Below are 23,159 nucleotides of genomic sequence, written 5' to 3' on the forward strand. Positions count from 1 at the left end.
GACGAAACACTCCTTGTGAAGCGAGTCCCAACTCCAACATGTTCGGGACGCGCTAAGTTTTGCCAAAACCCCTTGCTTCCAATCGTTGTTATCTTTCGTGTTTGCTCAATTAGTTGTAACTTCTGTTTTGTTTTTTTTTCTATTGGATTTATGCAACCCTGTGCGACTTACTTGGAGTATTTTCTAGTGGCAATCTGATTAGCGCATTGATCTGATTTGCATTTCAATGGTAGAAGCATAAAGACTAAGTAAGTGATTTCTGTTGTTTTTTAGAGTTCTGTAAGCAAAGGGTTAAACAGTATGCCGTTTAATCTTCGCTGTCTGTTTGTCAATCCATGTCTGTCCAGGCTTTATCTCATGAACCGTTGTAGCTAGTATAGTTGAAACTTTTATAGATTGTGTATTTGTGTTGCCGCTATAACAACAATTAAAATAATAATCATTTAAGCAATGATTTTATACAGTCATAACTTTGATGGATATCCAAATGTATTTTTCTTTAGGGTTATTTTGCCACAAACTTACGTCAATCAAGTTCCACATGCTTGACCGAACTACTGCACTACTTAATAATTTTAATGGTACAATTTTAACATATTCTTCTCTACGTTACTTCAAAATCAGGCAGTAGACTTCCAACACAAAATGTAACCCCAAAACAATATTCATTCGTTACGAAAAGTTCCAAACAACGAACATAACTCAAGTAACTTCATATCGTAAATAAAATTATTGAGTCGAGCCCTATCTTCGATTTCCATATATTGTAGGTAACTTTTACCTACGTTCGAAGAACTACCATTAATCTGTAACTAAGCTGGAGCATTTCCTACACGGTTAAGCTCTTTGTTTCCGACTTACATGGGCTTCAAACAATGGCTTGCACTTGCAATTTGAATTTCCCCTACACGAGCGACCGCCTTTTCTTTTCCATATTCATCGCTAACTGCAACTGTTCTTGCTAAGTCTTTGTTAGATTCTTTTTGTTTACCAAATCTGTAGCATTTCGTGTGGTTTGTATTGGGTGCGCTGTCTGCTTGATAATTAGAGTCTTATTTTGCTGAACGTCAGGATTAAAACCTCGATTTTTTTAAGGTTTCTGTTTTCCGTTTCTCAAATGTGTTGTTGCTATTTTATTTTTTATCCTTACCAAATTTTATCAACATCTAATATATGGAACTTAATCCATTTTGCAATTTAATAAACTTTTGTGGTAATCTCGTTAAAGAGGTATCGTTTTACCGAAATTCTTGGTGTGCATCTTTGATGGACTCAACTTGAGTGCCATCTCATAAGGAAAGGCGGAAAGCCTAAAATTTATATTAATTTGCCAACGATTGGAATTCTGCTTCCAACAATGAAAATATACAAGATTCATTATTTCACGCTTTCGTAGATTTGACCTCAATTTAATTAACAACATACGTAAATATTATTCTCGCATTTAAATAATAGAACACACACGAAGTATCGAAAGTAGTTATACCTAATATTAATTCATTAAAAGTAATTTGAAATATTAACTTGTAACCTAATCTCTCGATATTTCCATACAATGTAAGCTCAAGTTCATTGCCCTATCGAGTACACAGTGTTTAGCACGAGCGTTTGACTAAGTCCGAAGTACTCCGAAGCTCCGTCGCTCCTCGATAAGATTAATATTCTAGGCGTGTGATGGTCTCCAACACAACAATAGGTGGTGTGTCCACGCGCATGCATTTTCTATAATACCCATATAATGTTTCGATGAAATTGGTCGGATTGCGTGCTACGTTACCTTAGTATCGTTCACGACTTTCTTGGAGCTTGTCCATTTGAGATATTGCGGCCGCCATATTGCCGAATTAAGGTTTATTTAGCTGGCCACTTTGTTAATTGTGTTCTTTTTTAAATTTTAAATATGTGTTTGATTTTTTATTGTTTGTGGTTGTGTTTTGTTTGAGCAATGACCTTTCTCAACATGGTGTCGCGTGTTGGGGCGTATTAAGTGGTTTTGTGACGCCTAGTGTGAGTGTGTGCGTGTTTGTATGTGTGTGTTAGGGGTAGTCTCCCCCGGAAATGTTGAAGTTCTGTTCACCGGCGGCGAGGCGGAGGGAGCCCAATGCGGTTTGTAACTTTCATGTAGCTTTGTACTGTTCGCTTCCTGATTAGGAAACGGTAAAAATGTACGACGATACTCACTTGTTGGTGTCAGTAACCAAGGGACTCAATTAAAAAGGAGGCAAAAATCACTTTATAGATGAATGTACATATCTTCTGGTTTTGACCAAAAAGTGTTATTTTATCGTATAGATACAAAAAAATACGTCGTCAGTACACACAAAGTTGAACTTCAATTAACAAACATAACTATAATTGAGTGATATATAGGCTTAGCCTAAAAATGAAGTAGGAATCGAAAGCTTAATACTAAACTATTAAGTGACTTAATTATATTGTTTTCTTAAAAATGTGTACATAATTCTAGATACTTATTAAAATTTACTGTCTGTGAAATGTTACGTAACGATTGTAAATTTGATGGCTGACCATTTTTTGTTGATAATAATTTATTGTGACCCCATCAAACAATATAAATTTCAATTATTTATAGAAATTATTCTTTTGCTCAAGATTTTTCGCCAAGAGCAGAATAAAATAATATTGACATAAATTATGACAACAAAATAAAAACAACAACCGGTCTTGAAAATAATGCTACTCTAGCTGATATAGTGAAATTAATGCCTTACAATTTCCACACATTTCATTGACACCTCGTCTCTATATCTCACACAAATAATTGCAAATCGAACTCTACATTCATAACAATACGTCTTTCTTTCCAGGTGAACCCTGGCCGCAAGGCTTCGTTGAGCGGTATTCGGGAAGGGGATGTGATCTCGTCCATCAACGGTCGCCCGACTAAGAGCATGAGCAATGCAGATGCCCACGCCATGCTCAGGTCAGCTGGCCCTGTGCTGCGGCTGGGATTAAACGAGTAAGGACCTAAAAGTTATAAAGATAGAGTTCACTTTTGTAGAGAGGATTCTATTGTTGTTTGAGATAAATTTCCCATTTTAAATCTTTCAATTTTAGTCCAATATAGTGATGCCATATGACAAATCATCTTTAGCGGAAAAAGCCTGAGATTTAGTCATTGATACTCTCACTTAACAATCGGATTGCCATATCCCATTTTCTTACCATCAAATTAGTCATAAACCGAAGCTAAGAACTCGCTTGATTATGTCATCAATATTCGATTTTAGCGCACTTGAGTCCCAACTCGAGTATATTGGCAGACATTCGCTTATTTCCCCAGTTTACCTCACAATTTTTAAGTGGCGCTAAAAACAAATAAAATAATATACCCGTTAACCAGATCAGTTTAGTTCATTATATGACTGCAAATTTAACAGTCTAGTAAGATAAATCAATGATAAAGAATTTTGCCTAACACAAGACATACAAATTAGACCTTATCCCACACATCGTTTTTAGCAAATCTAACCTTTTAACCAGGAAATATTGTTAAAAACTGGTTTATAAGCATTATAATCACCAAAGAGGTTTTCAAACACGCAACAATGAGGTTTATTACGGTAGTCAGCTGTACATTACTAAGTTCCATTCCGTCTACATTTCTGTGACGGACTTCCCAGTCCATGCGATTCAGTGCTATACCGGTACGCGTACTAAGAGCTTGTTAGGCAAGGCCGTAGCCAATGTAGAAGTGAGAGAGAACTACAACACGTAGCCGCATCTCGCTCCCACAAAGACAATAGTTCTAGTTTAGGAGCTTATAGTAGGCATACAGTAATCCGATCAATCCCCAGCGTTTCAGGAATCGAACAGTAGACCGTCTATAGATTAGCAGTGACATAAATTGGACCACTTACGCCTCTGTATGACTAGCAAAATGGATTTGCTTTTAGGAGCACAACTGGATAGACTTCTAGGATTCAGTCTTTGACAGGTTAATTCTCTTTGTAGTGTTACTTCATGTCCTTTTGCAACAGTCGAATTTTGGTTTGACGTATTTTTTTTCCGTTTGTGATAGGATTAGAGTCTTTGACTGAACAAGTATTGGAGTTTTTATTTGTGTAAATTGCAAATAACATGAAGTCCGATTTTATTGAAAGAATCGCAGCAAGAAAAAAAACTACAATTATTTTGAAAAATACTAACAGCTATACTTAGTTAAATAAGTATAATAGTTGTTTCTTCCATTTAACACAACGTAGCACATTATGGAAACCTTTTCTTTGTGTCTTTCTCAAATACAGCTGTAATACATGAACAACAAAATATACAGTATAAAGAAACAAATGAACGTTCATAACAAAGTAAGTAACAAATTAAATCAAGGGAAGAATGTCACCTTTTGTGAAATCGTTATGTTGATGCCACCCACTCTTGGTAAAAGGTTTAGCGTGGGTTAATAAAAGATTAAAGCGAACACCCTAATCGGCTTACCAAAATCAAAATAGAGAATTATAATTAAGGAAATAGTTGATAAAAAATACCTTTATCCTAAGGTATCGATAGTATCAGTTGACACTATTTTTACTGATGAAAAACTACCTAAATATATACTTTCATTTCGTCCGAGCCTTTTCCCAACTATGTTGGGGTCGGCTTCCAGTCTAACCGGATGCAGCTTAGTACTAGTGGTTGTAATTTATTATCCCTTCTAGAACACTGAGCACTCAATATGACATAGATGGTCACCCATCCAATGACCTTAACCTGTGATCGATAAATTTGAGGAGTTGTATTTTAGCCACAAGCTCCTAAATTGTATACTTTTGGAACTCAAATTTGGTCCAAGGCTGTTTAAGATGCGTTTTCTCTTATCTCTACATATCCCTTAGATTCAAATATACGACGTATTGTTCTGAAACCAGGTATTTTAACTACGTGTTTTAATGGCCCATTTCTGACTTAGTACTTTCGTTTCTTACACAGCAACAAATACAAATCTATCTAGTACTGTAAATTTTCGCTTCATAACCTGGTTTTAATCTAAGTTTCCTTGTCTCCAGGGACAGAGAAGTGTCACCGAGAAGAAGATCAATAGGCAAAGGATCCGAGTTGAAAAGTAAGTTTTAATAGACGTTACAATTCTTACTAAGACTTGTAGAGATTTGGACTAATCTTGACGGATTAGGATCCAGTGCTTATTTTTGTTTAGTTGTGGGATTACGAAGATGGATGCCTTGTTAAATATTTAATTTATTCATTTATTTATTGATGTATTTTGACAATTATAATTGTTGTTATGAAATGTTTAGATACAGGTTTTGGAAAGACATTTTCGCGATTTTCTTTTGTTACGAAACGTCGTTGAGATTTTTCAGGACACAAGGTGTTTTTATTAAGCGGGTTTATGATAAAGATATGCTCTATGAGTGAATCGGTATTTTCTTTACATTAATACCACATACAATACGTTTATTATTATACTAAAATACATCTGCTTTTACTTTTCCATACCAAAATTTAATTAATTACGGGGAGTTTGTATTGCAACAACCAAATAGTTTAACAAAAATGTTAATGGTTCCATGAAACTCAAACCAAAATGAACTCGAATTACTAATTAATAATGAATACACAGAATTTTACGAAGGTTACAACTTTCGTCTAAAATTCTCGTCTGTAGTTATTGAAATAAATGTATCATATTTTCTATCGTAGTTTTTTAATATACTGCAACATTAGGTACATTCAGAAACAGTAGAAAAAGATCAAACTTGCCTTTAACGAAGCAAAACAAAAATAAATTCAGGCAGGTTTTTATATTGTGAAGTTTTATTAAACAACGAGTAATTTATAAAAAGCTTCTTAAAATGGTTGTTCTTTCCAGCGATAAATCACTTAATTAACCATATTATTTTTATGCTTCCTTTTGTGGACAACACAATGAAAGCTGACGTTATTATATTAAAGACGAGATGTCCCAGCAAACGTTGTTTTGCCATAGTCAAGAAAAACAAAGCTCTAACGGGTATGAAATGTAGATATCCGATTCTCAGACCTACCGAATATCAAGAATCGGTCGTGCCGTTTTGGAGGAGTTCAATTACTTACACCGTGACACGAGAATTTTATACATAAGACATAAAATGTATGCAGTTTATAAATAAAAGTGTCCATGGAGATCGGTTTAATATATCTAAATCCTCTCCAATTTTCTACAAGCCCATACTTTAACAAGCAACTTATCTAAATAAAAAAGTTAACAATATTATTACTGTAGAATAAAATTTGTTGTTTGTGTTTAAACAAAGTAATTTTAGAGGTACTCATTATGAAGTATAATTATGTGTAGACAATTTGAAACTATAAACCCAAACAAAATATTATTACAAAGCGAAAGCAAACGTGTTTTTAAACCTCGGCCATAAGTAAAATATCAATTTGTTTTCTTCATAAATATAAAATTCTCTTTAGCTTAGCCAAGTGGTATAAGTCATCAAGACAAATCCACTGTGCGTGACGTGGCACGGGTTCGATCCCCGCATTTGACAAGCATTTTAGATATCTACGCAAGCTTGTTCTGAGTTTGAATGTCTTTGTGTATGTGACTTAGAAGTTTAGCAAGACCAGCATTTTATTGATTTGCATAAAAATCTTCCTGCTTACGTCAAATCGTGTTCTGTATTTTGCTATGTAAAACAAATGTTCAATTGTAGACATCGTTTGCAACGTCTGAATTTGCAATGCTCCTTCACTAATTGAGTCAATATCTATTAGGATTACCTTCACAGCATAAACTTGAAGCTATAAACTCGGTATCTTCCTCTGAAAGTTAATGTGGATAGTTAAACTAAGACAAGCAAGAGGAGAGATCTATCTTATTGTTTTACTGTATCGTAGAAGCAGAAGAAAAACTGCAACCCCAAAAATAATCATAATTTTAATTGACACTGACCTGTATGTGTTTGTACATCTGCGTTTGTATGTATAAAGCCTCGTAGCTTTTAACTACAAAAATGATTGTATGGAATATGGCATAATTTCGTAGCAAAAATACATTTTATTTCCTACATACATACTAAAAAGTGGACAGACATACGCAGAAAAAAAATAAACGAAATACATTACGAAAAAAAATACGATCCGTTCAGTCCAGATCTCAAATTTTGATAAATTACAATAAAAGCATAGTTATAAGATGAAACATAAAAAAATCACCTCTTAACAAGCATTAAACCTTCACAAAAGATCCACATCTACCTCCTTAGTACGTCTACCTACTTACTAGCTGAACTAAATGGTGCATTCAAGGTTCGCTCTTCGACGGGATTAGCCGACGACATCGGGAACTTAATGGCAAAACCCTGCTCTCTGACATTTTTACGTATTACCGTTCACATACGGCTTGTATTCGAAAGTCATTGTTTAAACATTCATAGCGGTTTCATTATTTACCGCATAAATGCGTTCCGCATTCGAATTGATGATTTCTGTTAAATAAATACCTTTGAATGGTATTCGCATTGGTTTATGTTAATGTAGAGTACAGGATTTAAGTATTGCAAATTTGTGGATTTAAAGTATATACAACTTCCTACTAGCTGACAGCCTTTTTTCCAAAAAAAGTCGCAGCCAAAAGTCTGCTACCCTGTACTCTCCAGTAACATGAAAATCAAATTTTATCAAAATCAGGTGACGTAATTTGTGATTGCACGTGACTGAAAATATGAATGCTCAGCTCATGTTGAGTGTATTTTTGAAATCATCGGCTCCAACATTCACTTAAACCTGAATTACATATTGAATCTTACGGAACAGAATATCCCAGTCTAGTAACGTATAAAGTAAAAATGATATAGTTGCGAGCATAACAAAAGCAATAAATTTAAAAAATAACTTGTTTACAAGAGAAAATATGAGGTATGTTCGAATCATGAGAGGTGGGATATTTCTCGCGCCTGGAATATTCCCTTTTGTGTTGGAGACATGTATTACTTTATCGCACGTCTGCATATGCAGAGCCCCATTGCAAAGCGAGCGACTTTATCGCTCTTCACTGTTTGCGAGGAAATGTTGAAAGCACTACATCACCAACTCAACTGTATTTCTAGAGGATTAAAGTTCAATCTGAAATAGCAGAGCCCGTTTAAATATATTGACAGGCTGAACTTTATTCTACGTTTGTTTTGTTGTGCTCTTTTTGTTTAATATCAGTTAAGCTAAGTCTATCTTTGCGAGTTTACATTATAACGGATTTATTTGTATTTCAGGACCGTCACAGCTGATTGCTGATATGCAGGGTGGACGAGCAACACCTCAAGCTCCAGTTTACGCTACTATTAGACCTTCTCAGTCACCTCAAAACAGACCGTCACCTTCACCTTTTCGTGGGTCACTGAATTCCTTACCCGCAGCGCTTAACTCAACACCTCTCGTCAAATCAGTTGTTCAAAATGAGGAACCGCTTAGATTCCATCCCACGAATCCATTTTTTACTACTTTACCTTCAAACCATGCAGCTTCGAAGCTACCTGTACCAAATGGAAGAGCCTCTCTCTCCAGTTTAGATAGAAACAAATTCAGAGACAGTTCGTCAAGCATTGACTATTGCTCAGACTTAAAATCGCCTACATTTTTTACGAAAACTCAAGTCGACTCAGGGCCTACAAGTCTTCCATATACATATAACTGTGAGAATACAAATGGATATCTCTCTTACTCAACAACTTCCACTGCCAACGGGAAAACTGAAAACTCTCCAAAAAGGAAAAATGTAGATCAATTCCAAAAACAAAGTCTTCCAAACGACGCACAAAATAGCACAAAAAATCCTTTCGAATCTAAAAGGAATAGTGATCCGTTTGAAAAATATTTGCGACCAGATAGTAAGTTGAATGGAAAATGCGAATACGATGGTAAAACTATGTCAAACTCCATCAGTGATAGCAATTTCCATTCGAGTGAGGAAATTACAAAGCGTTCGACGATCTCAGAACATAAGATCAGTGAGATCGAAGAAATAAAGACTATAAAGAAGATAATACTAAATGGTTGCGACGACCAAACCGATAGTCGTAACGAGGGTAGTTTTAAGACGGAGTTACCGTCACCAAATAAAACTGGTGTTAACGGCTCGGAGTTCCCTCACACGCACTACACAAAGAACATTAGTTTATTGTCGCATCAATCACCGAGAAGCGAACGTGAGGTAGCAACACCGATACAAGATCGGAACGAGTATTACAGTACATTCAATCAGGAAGAAAGGAACTGCAGCTCCACATCTAGGCCACGTGACACGTCTTATCAAGCAAACCCATCAAGTAAGTGTGATATTTTCATTCAAGCTATATTAAGTACTTTTAGAACTAAGTAAATGTTCATTGTACGTCTTCCGTCCGTATAAATCTTCTATCCCCATGCGATGCGATGTATTTTCTTAACACAGAATCGTTAATTTCGATTGTAATTCACATGGAAGGAAAGCTCGTTTCCAACTATACCTTGAATTACAATTTAATTCTGTAGAATCGTTAACCGTGTTGCCTTTGAGCACATTGGCTTCTACCCGAGTACTACATAAATACAAGTTAGGGGCGGATCGTTAAAGGAGCTTATTTTCGATACGGCACAAGTTTATGTTGAGTTTCTTCGTCACGTAACGTAAACTTCAATATGGTCTTGGTATCGCCTTATCGTTTAGTATGCATTTTCAACGTTCCTGATGATAGTGAGAACAATGAAGAATGTCTTGTGTATTTATCGGCAAGTAAAAATTAATAAATGATTAATTGACGATGATAAAATTTGAATCAGAAATAGGGTTAACAGAAAAGTTCAGTTTGTAAAAATGTTATCTGTTTATATATTATATTTTTTTTGTTTACAAATAGCACTGACTAAAAGCTTCCTCCAGCATTCCTTATTATTGATGTTCAAGGCTGAAAACTACTACGTTGAATAGCGTAATTGAACTTACTTTTTATGAAATCGATTAAAAATACCTTATACGCTCGATCACTGTAATATAAATTCAGGAAAAAAAAAACATAATATCAGCTTTCATGGTATCCGTATTCATAAAGCATTATTTAATGTAAGCGATGCCTAGGCAATGGCAAATTATTTCTGTTGATCCCAGCGCGGCAATAAAGGTTTACGGCAATTTCCAGGGAGGCCCGTATATTGCGGAACGAAGCTTAATTTGTGTGACAAAAACATGTCCTGAGCAAGTTATTACACGGAAAAATAATGTACTTAGTCTTCCGAGAAAAGGTTTCTAGTTCATATTAAATAGAAATAAGACTAAGGAGCAAAGGAAAAACGTTTTAGGAAAATTTTGTAAAAGGTTCTTGGAATTTCGTGTTAAGGTTTGTTTTCTTTTAATAGTTATTTTTTTAATTTACTGTTAAAATCATTTTGAGTTATCTTTCGATATGGTATCCTAGTGTCCAAATATTTGTGCCCTGAAATTAATCCCTTTTGAGCAGTAAAATGAGATCTGCATTGCTTTGATATCTTGCCTAAAATCACGATCGAATAACTGGTCTTCCAAAACTTTCACTCAATAAACTGACTAGACTGATAAACAAACAAATTTCTACGGATGAATAAAACCTAGACACAGAACAAATGATCATGCTTGTCATACAACATTTGTCCTGAGTGGGAATCGAACCTCTTTTGTAGCAGTCAGGACCACTAACTACAAGTCCAACAGGCCAGTCAGTTACAGAAATTATTTAATTAAACCTTATGTCACCTCGTTTATGGTTAAACTCATTAATTTGTGGATCAAGACGTTAGGTACGTTATTATAGAAAACGTCACAACTTCACATTTTAGTCAAGTTTTAAACTCGAAAGTTGTGAGTACCACTTTGGAAGTAACTACGGGTTCGCGACGCTTTAAAGAGCCATTGAATTTGTGAAGTATCGTGCACTGAGACTGAACTGCCTTTCAGGATGTTTTATAAAAATATGGGGATTTATGAACTTCGATTTGTGTTTCAAGATAGTTCGTAAACAGAGCAACGTAGATATTGTGTCTAAGTAAAATTCAGGTAGGATGAAAGTAAAACAACTTATAGCAAGATAAGTTACTATATTTTTACGGTTCCGTACCCAAAGAGCAAAACATATCAATGGGTTCCTTTGTCAGTCCTTATGTTGTTCATGTTAGGTATGGCTCCGTTTGCAGTCCGTCTAGGCGTCTGGCGTAGTTCTTGCCTTTTTTTTATAGCTAGTCAGTTCAGATTTTTCTTGTCCCTCTATAACAAAAAGTAATGAGAATTGGGGTTAACTTATATTTGGTATGGCCATAAAGTCGATGGGTGACCAATTTATGTTGCTCTTTCTTATATCTTTAAACTGGGATGCAAAACTCGCAAAAACATAGTGTCGCAAAGCTTGAACTTTTTTCTTCACTTCAACTATTCAGACGAAATGAGATAGAGACCAGACATTATTCTTGTCAGGTTTTTTTCCCTACTATACTTACTAAAAATATAACATCATGACCAAAAATCAACAATTTTAGATTTGTCCTCACCTAAGTTTTGACTTAAAAATCTTTTAGCAAACAGAAAGTCTATTTGAATAGGAACATTATTAAAATATATTCCCCTGTATTTTAAACGTATTTATGATTAAGGCTCCTTTAGGCGGCTTTTCATTTCGCGGGCTGCATATTTGCATTATAACGTTTTCCTGTCCTGTGTTGAATGTCCGCTTCTCCCAGATAAAGGGCGTTAAGGAACAAAGGTAATTTCTGCATTATAATAAATATATCAGCGAAACGACGGAATTAATTTTAAAGGAAGCTTTATTTGTGACTGGTAAATATAAATCCAAGGTAGATAAACAAATTCTCAAAGGTTTTGCTTTCGTTATTAAAAATTGTAAGATCAATATTCATGAGTAACGAATTATTTAATTTATTTTATGAGCAACGATTGAAGAAGTTAAAGTTTATAGTTACTCTTTCCAACCATTGCTTCACTTGATGAGTTTAGAGAACGCCTACACGTAATGTAATAGCAATATTCACGTCGCGGCTTTTGCTGTAACTATTGGTGTAGGCGCTTAATTTACTGTGTTTACTCGTTGTTCTATAGAAGCATCAGTGTACCCAAAATAGACATTGGCCTATTTGTTCAGAACTTTTGTGATTTCTTTTTGGTTTCTTTGGTAGTCTCAGATTATTATAGTTCTTTAGGCCACATCTGGTGACGGAAATTGGGCTTCCTATAAGAAACTTTTATTAACCGCTCTTTTGGAAAATTATCTTTGATGTTATATGATTTACTAATTAGTTATGTTGTCTTAGACTTATTTGTTAAACAGTTACTTTACCTATAAAATTTCTTGTACATTTTAGTTAATGGAGATGCTTATGTTTTGTCAAATCTTCAAAGTTTTAATCACCAAAGTGTTAATTACAGTAATTTAGAAAATTAAATAAATAAAACCTTTTCGATCTTGTTAATCTTCTACTTGTTATTCGTAATTTTAATATTTCCTGTCTAGTTTTCTTGGATAAAAATAATTCAAATTGTTTTGTGTAGGTACGTTGGTTTGAACGGTTAGGGTAAAATTCTGCCCTAAGCAATATATGACAGATCAACCATTATTACATGTCATGCTCATATTACCTAATTAGTTCCAAACATAATGGCCAAGAAAACGATCTAACGTAATTACACACAAAAACGCACATTAAACACAGACCTATTCAGGCATTTACAGTCGATTTGCTTCAGTTTCAGTCTGATTCAGTTAATCGTTTCTATGCTCAGTTTGTCATTGAACAGTCATACGCAGCCCAATTCCGATTAATTACGAGTGAGCAATAAGACGGGCCAAGGTCCCTGGGGCTTGTCGCAGGAGCGGTTTCACGGTCCACAGACCCAACTGGATAGAACATCCTGAATCTCACACAGTTCCGTCGCCGACTTTGCCTAACGTCCTTTAAGACTGCACGCAGAAAAGACGCTCGAAAAAGACAAATTTAAAAAATAATAACATCTTAAATCCTCACGTGATCGATGTGAGTCTTGGTGGGATAGTGTTTTGTCACAATGAACTCGCCCTGTTTCACGGGTAGCCCATACATCTTCCACCCCGTGTCAGAAAATTCGGCTACGGAATCTGAGGACAGTGCGGACTCCGGACGGGAGAAATCCATCGGCGATGGTCCTCAAACGAAGAAATACGCCGATCCGAAATACAGAACTATTAACAAAGTCAGCAAGAAGATTCTAAAAGCTATTGAGAAACTCACTTGTAATATTAAGCTTAAGAAAACGAGGAAAGGCGGTCAGGCGGACCTGGGTTAGTATTATTAGCTACTTAGGCTTTGCTAACCATTGAGCACTTTATTTAAAGTTTGCACATTAATGGTGACACTTTGGCATTGCTAATGTCCTTTATGAAGCCTTAAGGTCGATTTTCTTTAATCGATTATTATTAAGCTCTATCGCAGTAGCCCTTGCTATAAAGCATGACAGGTATCATTGAAAAAATAGAGTTTCATATTCGCTTAAAATAGTCGATATCAATTAAGGGTTTAATAATATTATTAAACTAACTGCGCCCGCGATTTTTTCGCTTGTTAAAGTGCCTTAAAATAAACATTTTTGGACACAAATAAAGCATTATAGTTTTAATAAATAGTATGCTAGATTGCCGTGCACAAACACTCTGAAATTGATTGAAATTGTCACTCTGAAGTGACAATTTAAGTATGTATATGGAGAGGTATTTCATCATCATCGGCCTAGCCTTTTCCCAACTATGTTGGGGTCGGCTACCAGTCCAACCGGTTTCAGCTAAGTACCAGTGTTTTACAAGGAGCGACTGCCTATCTGACCTCCTCAACCCAGTTACCTGGGCAACACGATACCCCTTGGTTAGACTGGCTGTCAGACTTTTTTCAGCTTCTGACTATCTGTAACGACTGTCAAAGATGTAGGAATAACAGCCGGGACCCACAATTTAACGTGCCTTCCGAAGCACGCAGGAACTCGTTATGACAAAGATGGTCACCCATCCACGGACCAACCGCGTCAAGCATAGCTTAACCTGTGATCGAATCACTTATGCGGTTATAGCTTGGCCACGAGCTTATGGAGAGGTATTTACCATCAGTTAAATTGTAAATGGAAACACGAGAAATAATGAATACCACGAATAAGCCATTAGTTGCTATAGGGTTATAATTATATTTATTCATACATCATTATTGTAAAATACCGTCGTTAAATCCAATCCGATCAGGTGTACCGAGAATTGAATGAAGGCTTTAATTACGTATCTCATGTTACTGAAAATCACAATACAGTACAATTTTATATAATTTAATTAATTCAGCAATGACGAGCGATTGTTTGTTTATAACAGATTTGGATATCTGACAAAATGTTTGATGTTATTTCGATTTGTATCAAATTAAAATACTCCGGTTACAAATTCCGGAAAACGTATCATATAACCGTGTGATGATTTAGCGGTATTTTTTAGCACAACTACGACGCTCTACCTGAATATAAATGTAGTGAGTATTTGTACTATTTTTTACTTGTATTGAAATAATTTAAAATCTGGGTTTAACAATTATGTTTATTCTGCATACTTAAACAACAAAAGTGGTAATATTTTTAAACGCTTCTACACGTAATTTACTTCTTTCTTTGAGTTACTCAATACTCAATACTCAATCATTTATTGCATTCCATATGTTACAGAGATGGTAGAAAATAAATAGCAGTTCAATATGGACCCTGTTGGGCAAAAAATATAGTTAGCTGTCCGTCAGTCAGCAACTTTCTTTCATTGCCAAAAAAGTACAAAATGAACATTCATTCCTTTTAAACATCTTAAAAAGGTTTTAAGCCGCACATTGCTTTAATGTATGTAAGAAGAGCAAAGTTCCACAGACTGTAATTGGACCGTGGAGAGTTATCCAGAATTCAACTCTTCCGCCATTACATATAATTAGAAGTTCACTTACTTAGTTTTTGAGTTTTAAACTTTCTCAATAAGATGTTTTACTGTACCTGGAATTATGAAATGGTCGAAATAATTCGTTATAGATGATTATCTAGTGATGTGATAAGAAGTGACTATTGTTTTAAACATAATAAAATTAGGAAAATATTATAAATACTTTTAATTTGTGTATGTGATCATCTAATTTGGAATTTAAATTGTATCTGGATTTATAATAATACCGGTCAAGTAAGAGTCGGATTGTCAATGGGCGTTTCGTACAAATACGCGATAGAAAATCAAACTGGTTGCTACAAATAAATCATAAAAACCTTTGCTATTGATAATAACCTCGATATTGGTTTCCAGTGTTTATTATTATAGCAGCGACAGAAATACACAAATATATCTGTGAATTTTAACTGTCTTGCTATCACAGCTTATCACGGGCGGACGCATAGACAGATACACGAAAAAATTGCGGAGCTTTAGTTATAGAATTCCATCTTTACCTACCCTTGGGATACAAAATCAGTATTCCGAAACACAGAGGAACTCGACAGAGATGGTCCACCATGGACCGGCCTCATCAAGCGTGCTTAACCTCTGATCGATCAACTTGTGCATTTAAAGTTAAGCCACAAGCTCCTCAAATAAAAAATAAAAAGCATCAGATTTAGCAACTGAAGTACCAAAGAATTTTCTGAGGAAACTAATTAATCAAAGTCGGTTTATTATACATATAGGCTCTATATCAAACAAAACCACAATTCCGGTACTTAATATAGATTGAATATGAAATACGTGTCAATTACACCGGAGTTCAGGGGTCAAGCACCTTATTTCCTCGCTGATTAAACGATAATACTAATCAAGCGCTACATGACACCCTAATCAACTTACCTAACAGTTTCAACCTAATAAGACCCTTATTGCAAAGTCATTATAATTCAAAGTCCGTTGCATAGAAGTTCAGCGTGATGGTGTTATTTAGCGCTTAGCTCAATGGGACTTTGCTGTTGGATGAGTGTGTATTACTAAATGTTTCCTGTTTAAATGTTGTTCAATTACGAGTGGATACGGGGTGATATAGCGATAATCGTAAAGCTTGTGAAGAGTTTGTTTCAAACAATCGAGTTTAGTACTTTGAACCTACCACCATTCACTAACGTAATAATATTGTTATTGTGGAAGCGTGACAGCGCGCTACGGTATATATCTCCATCTCTCTTTTACTGACGTAGTGAAATTGCTTTAAGATGTCGTGGTAGGTGCCGCGGTAATGAGCGAGTTTGGGGTGTAATGTGTTACATTCAGTGTGTTTTCAAGGAATTCAGAACATTACCTTTATTTTGAATTGAATTCTTTGTTCAATTAACACTCGGGTTTTATAGCTGAAGGAATTTTACACCAATTGTGATTGTTTTAGATTTTATTTGTTTATTCAGGTTAATATGTAGGTTTAATAGGGATAAAACGATACCTATTGTCATGATTCAAACATTTATTCGGTTATCCCAAAACAAAGTAATCCGCAAATGATTTTTTATGAGCTTTGAAATCAAATCAAAAAAATATGGACTCCATTCAATTTGACTACAATATGACTTGGAAAATTATATCTGTTTTGTAGACTAATTAATTAAAGAACTTTAAATTGTTTTTAAAACTGGTCTCTGTAAGCCATAGACCGGGATATATGGAAGGAAAGGAAACCTTTGCCCTGCGTTGAGGCTCTAATGGCTGACAATAATAAATACTAAATCATTAACACGTTTCTCACTGTGCGTCCTAGTTTGAAACGCAGGATAGCGCATAACATGCACGACACGTACGTGTCCAAAATAAGGCAGAATGTAATCGTACCGATGGCGAATTCAATGTGATGTAGGAATGATTTCCATGTGTATTCAGATCCCTGAAAAATGTATAAATGTATGTGAATTATCCAGAGCAAAAATAGACTTTGACCTTTACTCTAATCAGATAAACAGTAAGGTAATTCTTTTCCTCAAACAATGCTAACGAAGATCAAAAAAGTTTTCGCTAAAAATAAATAATAATTCCCATTTGGTCCAGACTGTTTTCATAACAGGTGGTTTTGTATAACGGCGAACAAAAGGCGAATTGGCTGTGAATATTTACATATATAAACAGATCAAAGTGACAAATAAAATTGTGGCTATTTTCCCCACCAACAAATTTATGACGGCAACAACCGACGCTTAACTTCGGACAGAAATATATCATCTGTGTCAATTTCTACTATTAAGCTATCATGGTTTATGAGATACAGCATGGTGACGAACAGACGAACGAACAGACAATGCACCCTGAGTAATCTTGTTCTGTTTGTTACAATTTAAGAATTGGTCCCTTAAAAAATTTGACGTCAATTCAACTTTTGTTAAAGAATATGAATAATACTACGTAGCGAAGTACTCCTGTCTATTTTAATAAAACAGTGTTACATATCTAATGGTCCGTCCAGAAACATTATAGATTTTTGGCATAGTCCCCGTTTGTTTTGGCTTACATTATTCAAGTTATGACAATTGTTGACACATGAATGTCATATGAGCAAGTTTATTTGAAACATCTGGGTACAGTTTAAATGCGCTACCGCGCACCTTTGCAAGTATTTTGTCTTGAGGATCAAAAGCACCTGAATTAAACCTACTGAACTTATATTAAGTACTAGCAAAGTGAAATCAATTGTATAGATAAGTAGAGGGGTAGACTAAATCGAGTCTTTTAAGCAAAACTGATCCCAAATGACGTATAAAAACCACCATCATATTCACTCAGGGATACTAACCCCTATGTGCACACTATAAACTATCAATGTTCCAAATTTCTAGTAAATTTGTTCAGAGGTTTTGTGTGAAACAGTCACAAACGTCCATCCATCCATACAAATTTTATGCACTTATAATATTAGTAGTATCTAAACCAAATATTCCTATTTGTTCTATTTATTACCATATTTACGACATTTGACTACAAAATATAAAATATGTAGATACCCAATAAAAACATAAATATTTCACTCAAGCCACATGTTGCGAGGATTCTGCTAAGGCGACAATTTGACTGTCCTCTAAACCCTTGGTGTTTTTGAAAGATTTTCGTTCCTAGAACGGTTTTTCCAATATGGCGATAGCGCAATGGAAACATGTTTCTGTGTTGACCATTATTATCAGTAGAGAGAATGATGTTGAATTGTTTAATTGCAGCTGAAACTATTCATTTTTGGTTAGCAACCGTAGTAATAAAATCGACCAAATGTAGGCAAATTTTATTCTTAATGCGAAAAATAGTTAAGAATATCCTCAAGCATCAAGTTACGGTAAATACCATATAATAACTAGTCATAACTATTTCAGAACTTACCAATAATTTTAATATTATTAGCACATACAATGTAACGTTTCCGTGAAAGATCGGAAACACACATCGGTATAAATGGGCTGGTATTTATTTGTATTGGGCCAACGAACTCGGACTATGTTGCAGCTTTGGACGGTTGAACCAAACCTGTTGCGGTTACCAAACGAACATGAATGTCTTGACTGAAATACATGAAGCTTTGCATTCCACATGTATTTCAAACCCTGTACCACGTACTGTTAAAGCAGGTCTGTTAGAATCGTGGAAAAGAGATAGCGCTCTACATTAGCTAGTGATATCTCGCTCTACAAAGCAAAATCCTGCTTCAAAAGCGCATAAGTGTTTAGTGCATCAGATTTTAGTATATAACCTTAATAAAGATCTTTGACGTATGTTTTGCTGAAACATAAAATGTAAAATGTATTTCGCTTAGTATTGCATGTGCCATACTGTTCGTATTAGCAAGTCGTGAGCTCGTATTGTTCGATGTTACATGACTCTATCTAATGGTTAAGATCGGGAATGCAGTGTAGCATGTTGAAGGATACGGTTTGATGTTCCCGATTCTTGCTTTTGGTATTATATAATGCGCTTGAAGATGTGAAATTTCTTCCTTTAGGTTTTTATACCCAAAGGGACTGTCCACCTGTCCTTTTGTCTGTCAATCTGTATCTCAAAAACCGTTGTCGCTAAACAAACAAAAATGTAAAGTTAAAATCCAGGTTAATGGTTGACACGGTCATATAATTTGTTGTATGACCAACCAAAGTGTTTCTTTTCCTTGGCCTTTTTGTACGGAACCGTCTGTTATGAGTCGGACTCACACTTGATGGACAGTTCCATTTTAATTCTATGTTTATACGATGAGACGTTAGGCCATAAAATTGAAAAAATAGTTCCAATATGGAATGCGAAATGCTACGTAAGTAAGTCATTGTAATGATTTACCTGAAAATCATACATTTAAAAGTAACTCTGTTTGCACATAATTATGTATTAATCCTTTTCGATTTAATTTTACTCCAGGTTTATTCATCATAAACGATACTCAGACAAAATATGTTTACGATTACATCATGCTAATATATTGCATGACGTATCACAATATCTAGCTAACTCGTAGACTAAACTAGCAATTTCCTAGAAATAACAGTGTTATGTTATCTTATCAACCTAGTTCAAGGTTCTTGAGATAACGCAGATACTATTGATGACTATAAGTAGTGATTGTTGATCTAAATAAAGTACTTAGTAGTTGATTATTTATATCTTGATTTTTTATGAAATTGTATTAGTTGTGACCTACAGGATTCATTCTTTCTGCTTAGTGAGAGTCCAAGATAACATGCTCTACTTTATAGAGCGATGTTTCTTAAAAACATTTTCAATAGTGACACTTAAAGAGACGGCTTCCCGCACTGAAGTTTAAAAAGCAGCTGTTTTTCTCGACCTTTGTTTTATAAGCCAAAATTTCACCGGGTGGGTTTTAAGACTATCAATTTAACTTAACGTGCATACTCTAAATATTAGCACTGATGGCTCTGAATAAATATTCTAGTTATTCTGCAGGGTTAAAGCCTAATACACTATCATCAAGTTCAAAATCAGTAGTCTGGGTTTTTATAACTATACTAAGAGTAGAATTATAAATTTTACTGTTTCTAGCTCTACTTTTACGCATACTTTTGTTGCCGACCAAAGCTGGAAGGAAGTACCGAATTAAGTTTTAAATCGTCAACAACCAAAACAGTAACGTTTCTGGGCGAATACCCAGCACGACAATAGCATTTCATCAGTGATATACAACTATATTAGTTACCAAAACATAATACACTTGATGTAACCGGATGGCGTACAATGTGTCCTCGTCCTAACTAAAGGTGCGGCTACGCATTGCGTTACCGTGATAGCCATAGTTCCGCCCTTTTGATTGGCCCAGTGTTGACACGCTCCAATGATACCGTACATACGTTTACAATCACGCTTGCATAACTACACTATTCAAGATTTTTCCCGCGCAAATAACTCTACCCAACGTAAAATGGTCTCTACCTTTCCCATACACAGTTTTGTGCACTTGTTTTTCGTAGATCAATCTATTCTGGTTTGTTTAACTGGATGAAAGCTATCGAAAGGACGTTTCGGACGCGCCTTCCCACGCCAAATGAATTGTTGTGATGTAATTGGGACTAGATCAGTTTATTGAATGTTTAGAATCGGTGTAATATACGCGATTTTATGGCCGCCCCACGTCCACGCTTTTGTTGAATGATTTGTGATCGACGTAAGAATTGAGAATTACGTTTACTGAATAATTTTACTTTATTATACTCGAATTTGGAGTAAATAGAGTGTGGAAGGTTTTGTTATTTGGTTTTTATTTATAGAATTAGATCGTGGGAGTTGTTTTCGAACCCACTTTTGAGATGTATCTAGTAAATCGAGGCAAATATCAAGTTAACCAAAGTTTTGGGTATCAATCATTCATGCAAGCTTTCATAACTGATTGCTGGCTGTCTATTGAAATTGAATTTCGTACTTCCCGGTTTCCTATGAAATATCTGTCAAATATTAAATTATGTTAGCCAAAACTCTGTTTCATAAGCCAGCCTAAACACAATATTGTAATCCCTGCTCTCCCTTGCAGCTTACATCAAATGCCCTCAAGGGAACGTTGCTTAACTACTATCGGATTAGTGATCGACGTATGATTTTATGAGGGGCACACTAACGTATTAGTTTAGCACCCCTCGCCCCTAAATTAGGGATCATAAGGAAGATATGAAGAGCCTTCCAAAGAGAAAACATAGTTTATTTTGTGTATGAGTTTTATGTACCTACATCCGACTGCCTACTATTAAGTAATAAAGCCCTAAAAAAAAAGAAATTGAAACTTTTAATTATCTGACACTTGTTTTTATGTATGTGTTGTGACGAATCTAAGTGTTGCCAATGAATGCATAATTTGAACTAATTAACTACAATTTAAAATTAAAATTTCAAACTCTCTTGACCTAACAACTTCTAAAAACAAAAGCAAACAAAACACGTTCTTCTATTACGTTGACGTTTAAAACTGACATAATCGTTCGAAACCGTCACAAACAATTATAAAACATGTATACAATGACAAATTATTTCGCGTTTCCGTGCCCCAGTTTTTGGTCGGTGAATAGAACGCCAGTGATGGATGGTTTAAACTAACTTATATGGACTCGCACAATTAAGCTGACACACCACACCTTGGCAACTGGCGATATATTGTATGTCAATCACTGGGAGCACGCACGGAATTGTGCATTTTGGTCTTTGGATGTAGGTGTGATGGATAGATTTTGAATTCTATTACTATCGATTTTGGATTGGTACTGAGTGATTCAGAGTTCTATTTTATGTATGTGTGTTGAGGACAGGGTTAGAGCATAACGAATGTACCTAGGTGCGTTACAGCTAAAAGTGGTTTTTCATAGAGTAGGTAATCTGTATTTCTTTCACCCAAAACTTCAAGTTAATCTGTTAAGGAAATAATCAGTAGTTGTATCTGAATAATCATAAGCTTGTCTCCAAAAGTAACGCTTTTTTATTTTCGACCATATCTGCAGTTTAAAAACAGCTGCTAAAATTATCACACACTGTATTTATATTTTGTGAAAAACTGCAGTTCTAAATATTGGAAGCTTTTAGTTCAACAATACCTCGCCAGAATAACAAAAACAGTAAACAACACAGTCCTTCGTAAAAACATTTTCGTTTTATTCGTTTTTATTTCCCCCTAACGATACAGCGTGCATCCGTATCGTGCACCACATAGAGTCAATATTCGCTTTAAAAATCAACTGTACGTGAGATGACGCGATCCGTGTTTAGTTCACCGTGTCGCAATCAGTGTACAAAGCGGGTATTTTATTGTGATTTACATACAGAAAGTGTCCATTGTGAATGCGCGCCCTGTCACAGTTGCCCTCTGGCCTCCGTAGGCCAGCGTGGTCTAGTAGACCGGTGGGACAGTTGGTCTGTAGACCTGGATCGAGGTCTGGTCAATAGAGACACGTGTTTATTGATGTGATGTGTGTTACATTGGTTGTTCTATGGACTTTGCATTGGTGATTTCCGAGTTTCGCGTGTATGTATTTTTTTCCGAGCTTTTTTGTTTTGCTGTTTTTTTTTTGGTGTATTTGTAATCAGTTCGGTTGAGCGAGTTATATAAATATTTGTGATGTAAAATTATATTCAAATATGCATGATCTGTTTTCTATCCTAACATTGGTTTGTGAAAAGCTTTTGCAAACATGAATATTTTTCGTCATTCCATAAATATAATTTGGGCAGAAATTCGATAGTAGGTAATTTTATGCGTTGAATTAGAATATTTAAATGTTTCATCGAGTAATTATGAAGGTATCGTTATTAATGGTCACATAAATCGATTTAGCGCCAAGTTTCAGCGGCGCACACGCAGCTTAGATAGTATAGTTAGATCTCAGGTCACAACGAACCATTGTGCTTTTGAGTTATACCGGTCTTGGCTATCATTATGAACGATACGTCTAACTAATTGACTTCATGTCACAATGTTTCTTGTTTGCCTGCATTAATTTTGAATAATAATTCGCCAATGTTTTGATTGAAGATCGTGAGCGTTATGTTGATCTATAAAACTTTAATGGATGCTAAACTTCATAATGCGAACTGTCACTTTTCACGTAACCTAATTATAAAATTCGTTGGAACACAATTTAAATTGTTGATATGAGGTTCTTCATTAATAGTTAGAACAACTCCCTTAATGAAAAATTGTTATTCTATATTCAAACACAA

The 23,159-nt window shown here is 35.2% G+C and overlaps 1 protein-coding gene across 3 annotated transcripts in view; it reads left to right on the forward strand.

Moving 5' to 3' along the window:
* LOC113500407 (sorbin and SH3 domain-containing protein 1-like) overlaps positions 1-23,159 on the forward strand; it is a 147,252-nt gene that overhangs the window by 8,711 nt on the left and 115,382 nt on the right. For all 3 annotated transcript variants that reach the window (XM_026881160.1, XM_026881164.1, XM_026881162.1), the window contains 3 exons: positions 2,829-2,980; positions 5,028-5,083; positions 8,235-9,287. In XM_026881160.1, coding sequence (XP_026736961.1) covers positions 2,829-2,980; positions 5,028-5,083; positions 8,235-9,287 — 1,261 coding nt within the window. The remainder of the gene's footprint in view (positions 1-2,828; positions 2,981-5,027; positions 5,084-8,234; positions 9,288-23,159) is intronic.

Source organism: Trichoplusia ni, chromosome 14 (assembly GCF_003590095.1).
Source record: "Trichoplusia ni isolate ovarian cell line Hi5 chromosome 14, tn1, whole genome shotgun sequence".
In the NCBI taxonomy this organism is placed as follows: Eukaryota; Metazoa; Arthropoda; class Insecta; order Lepidoptera; family Noctuidae; genus Trichoplusia; species Trichoplusia ni.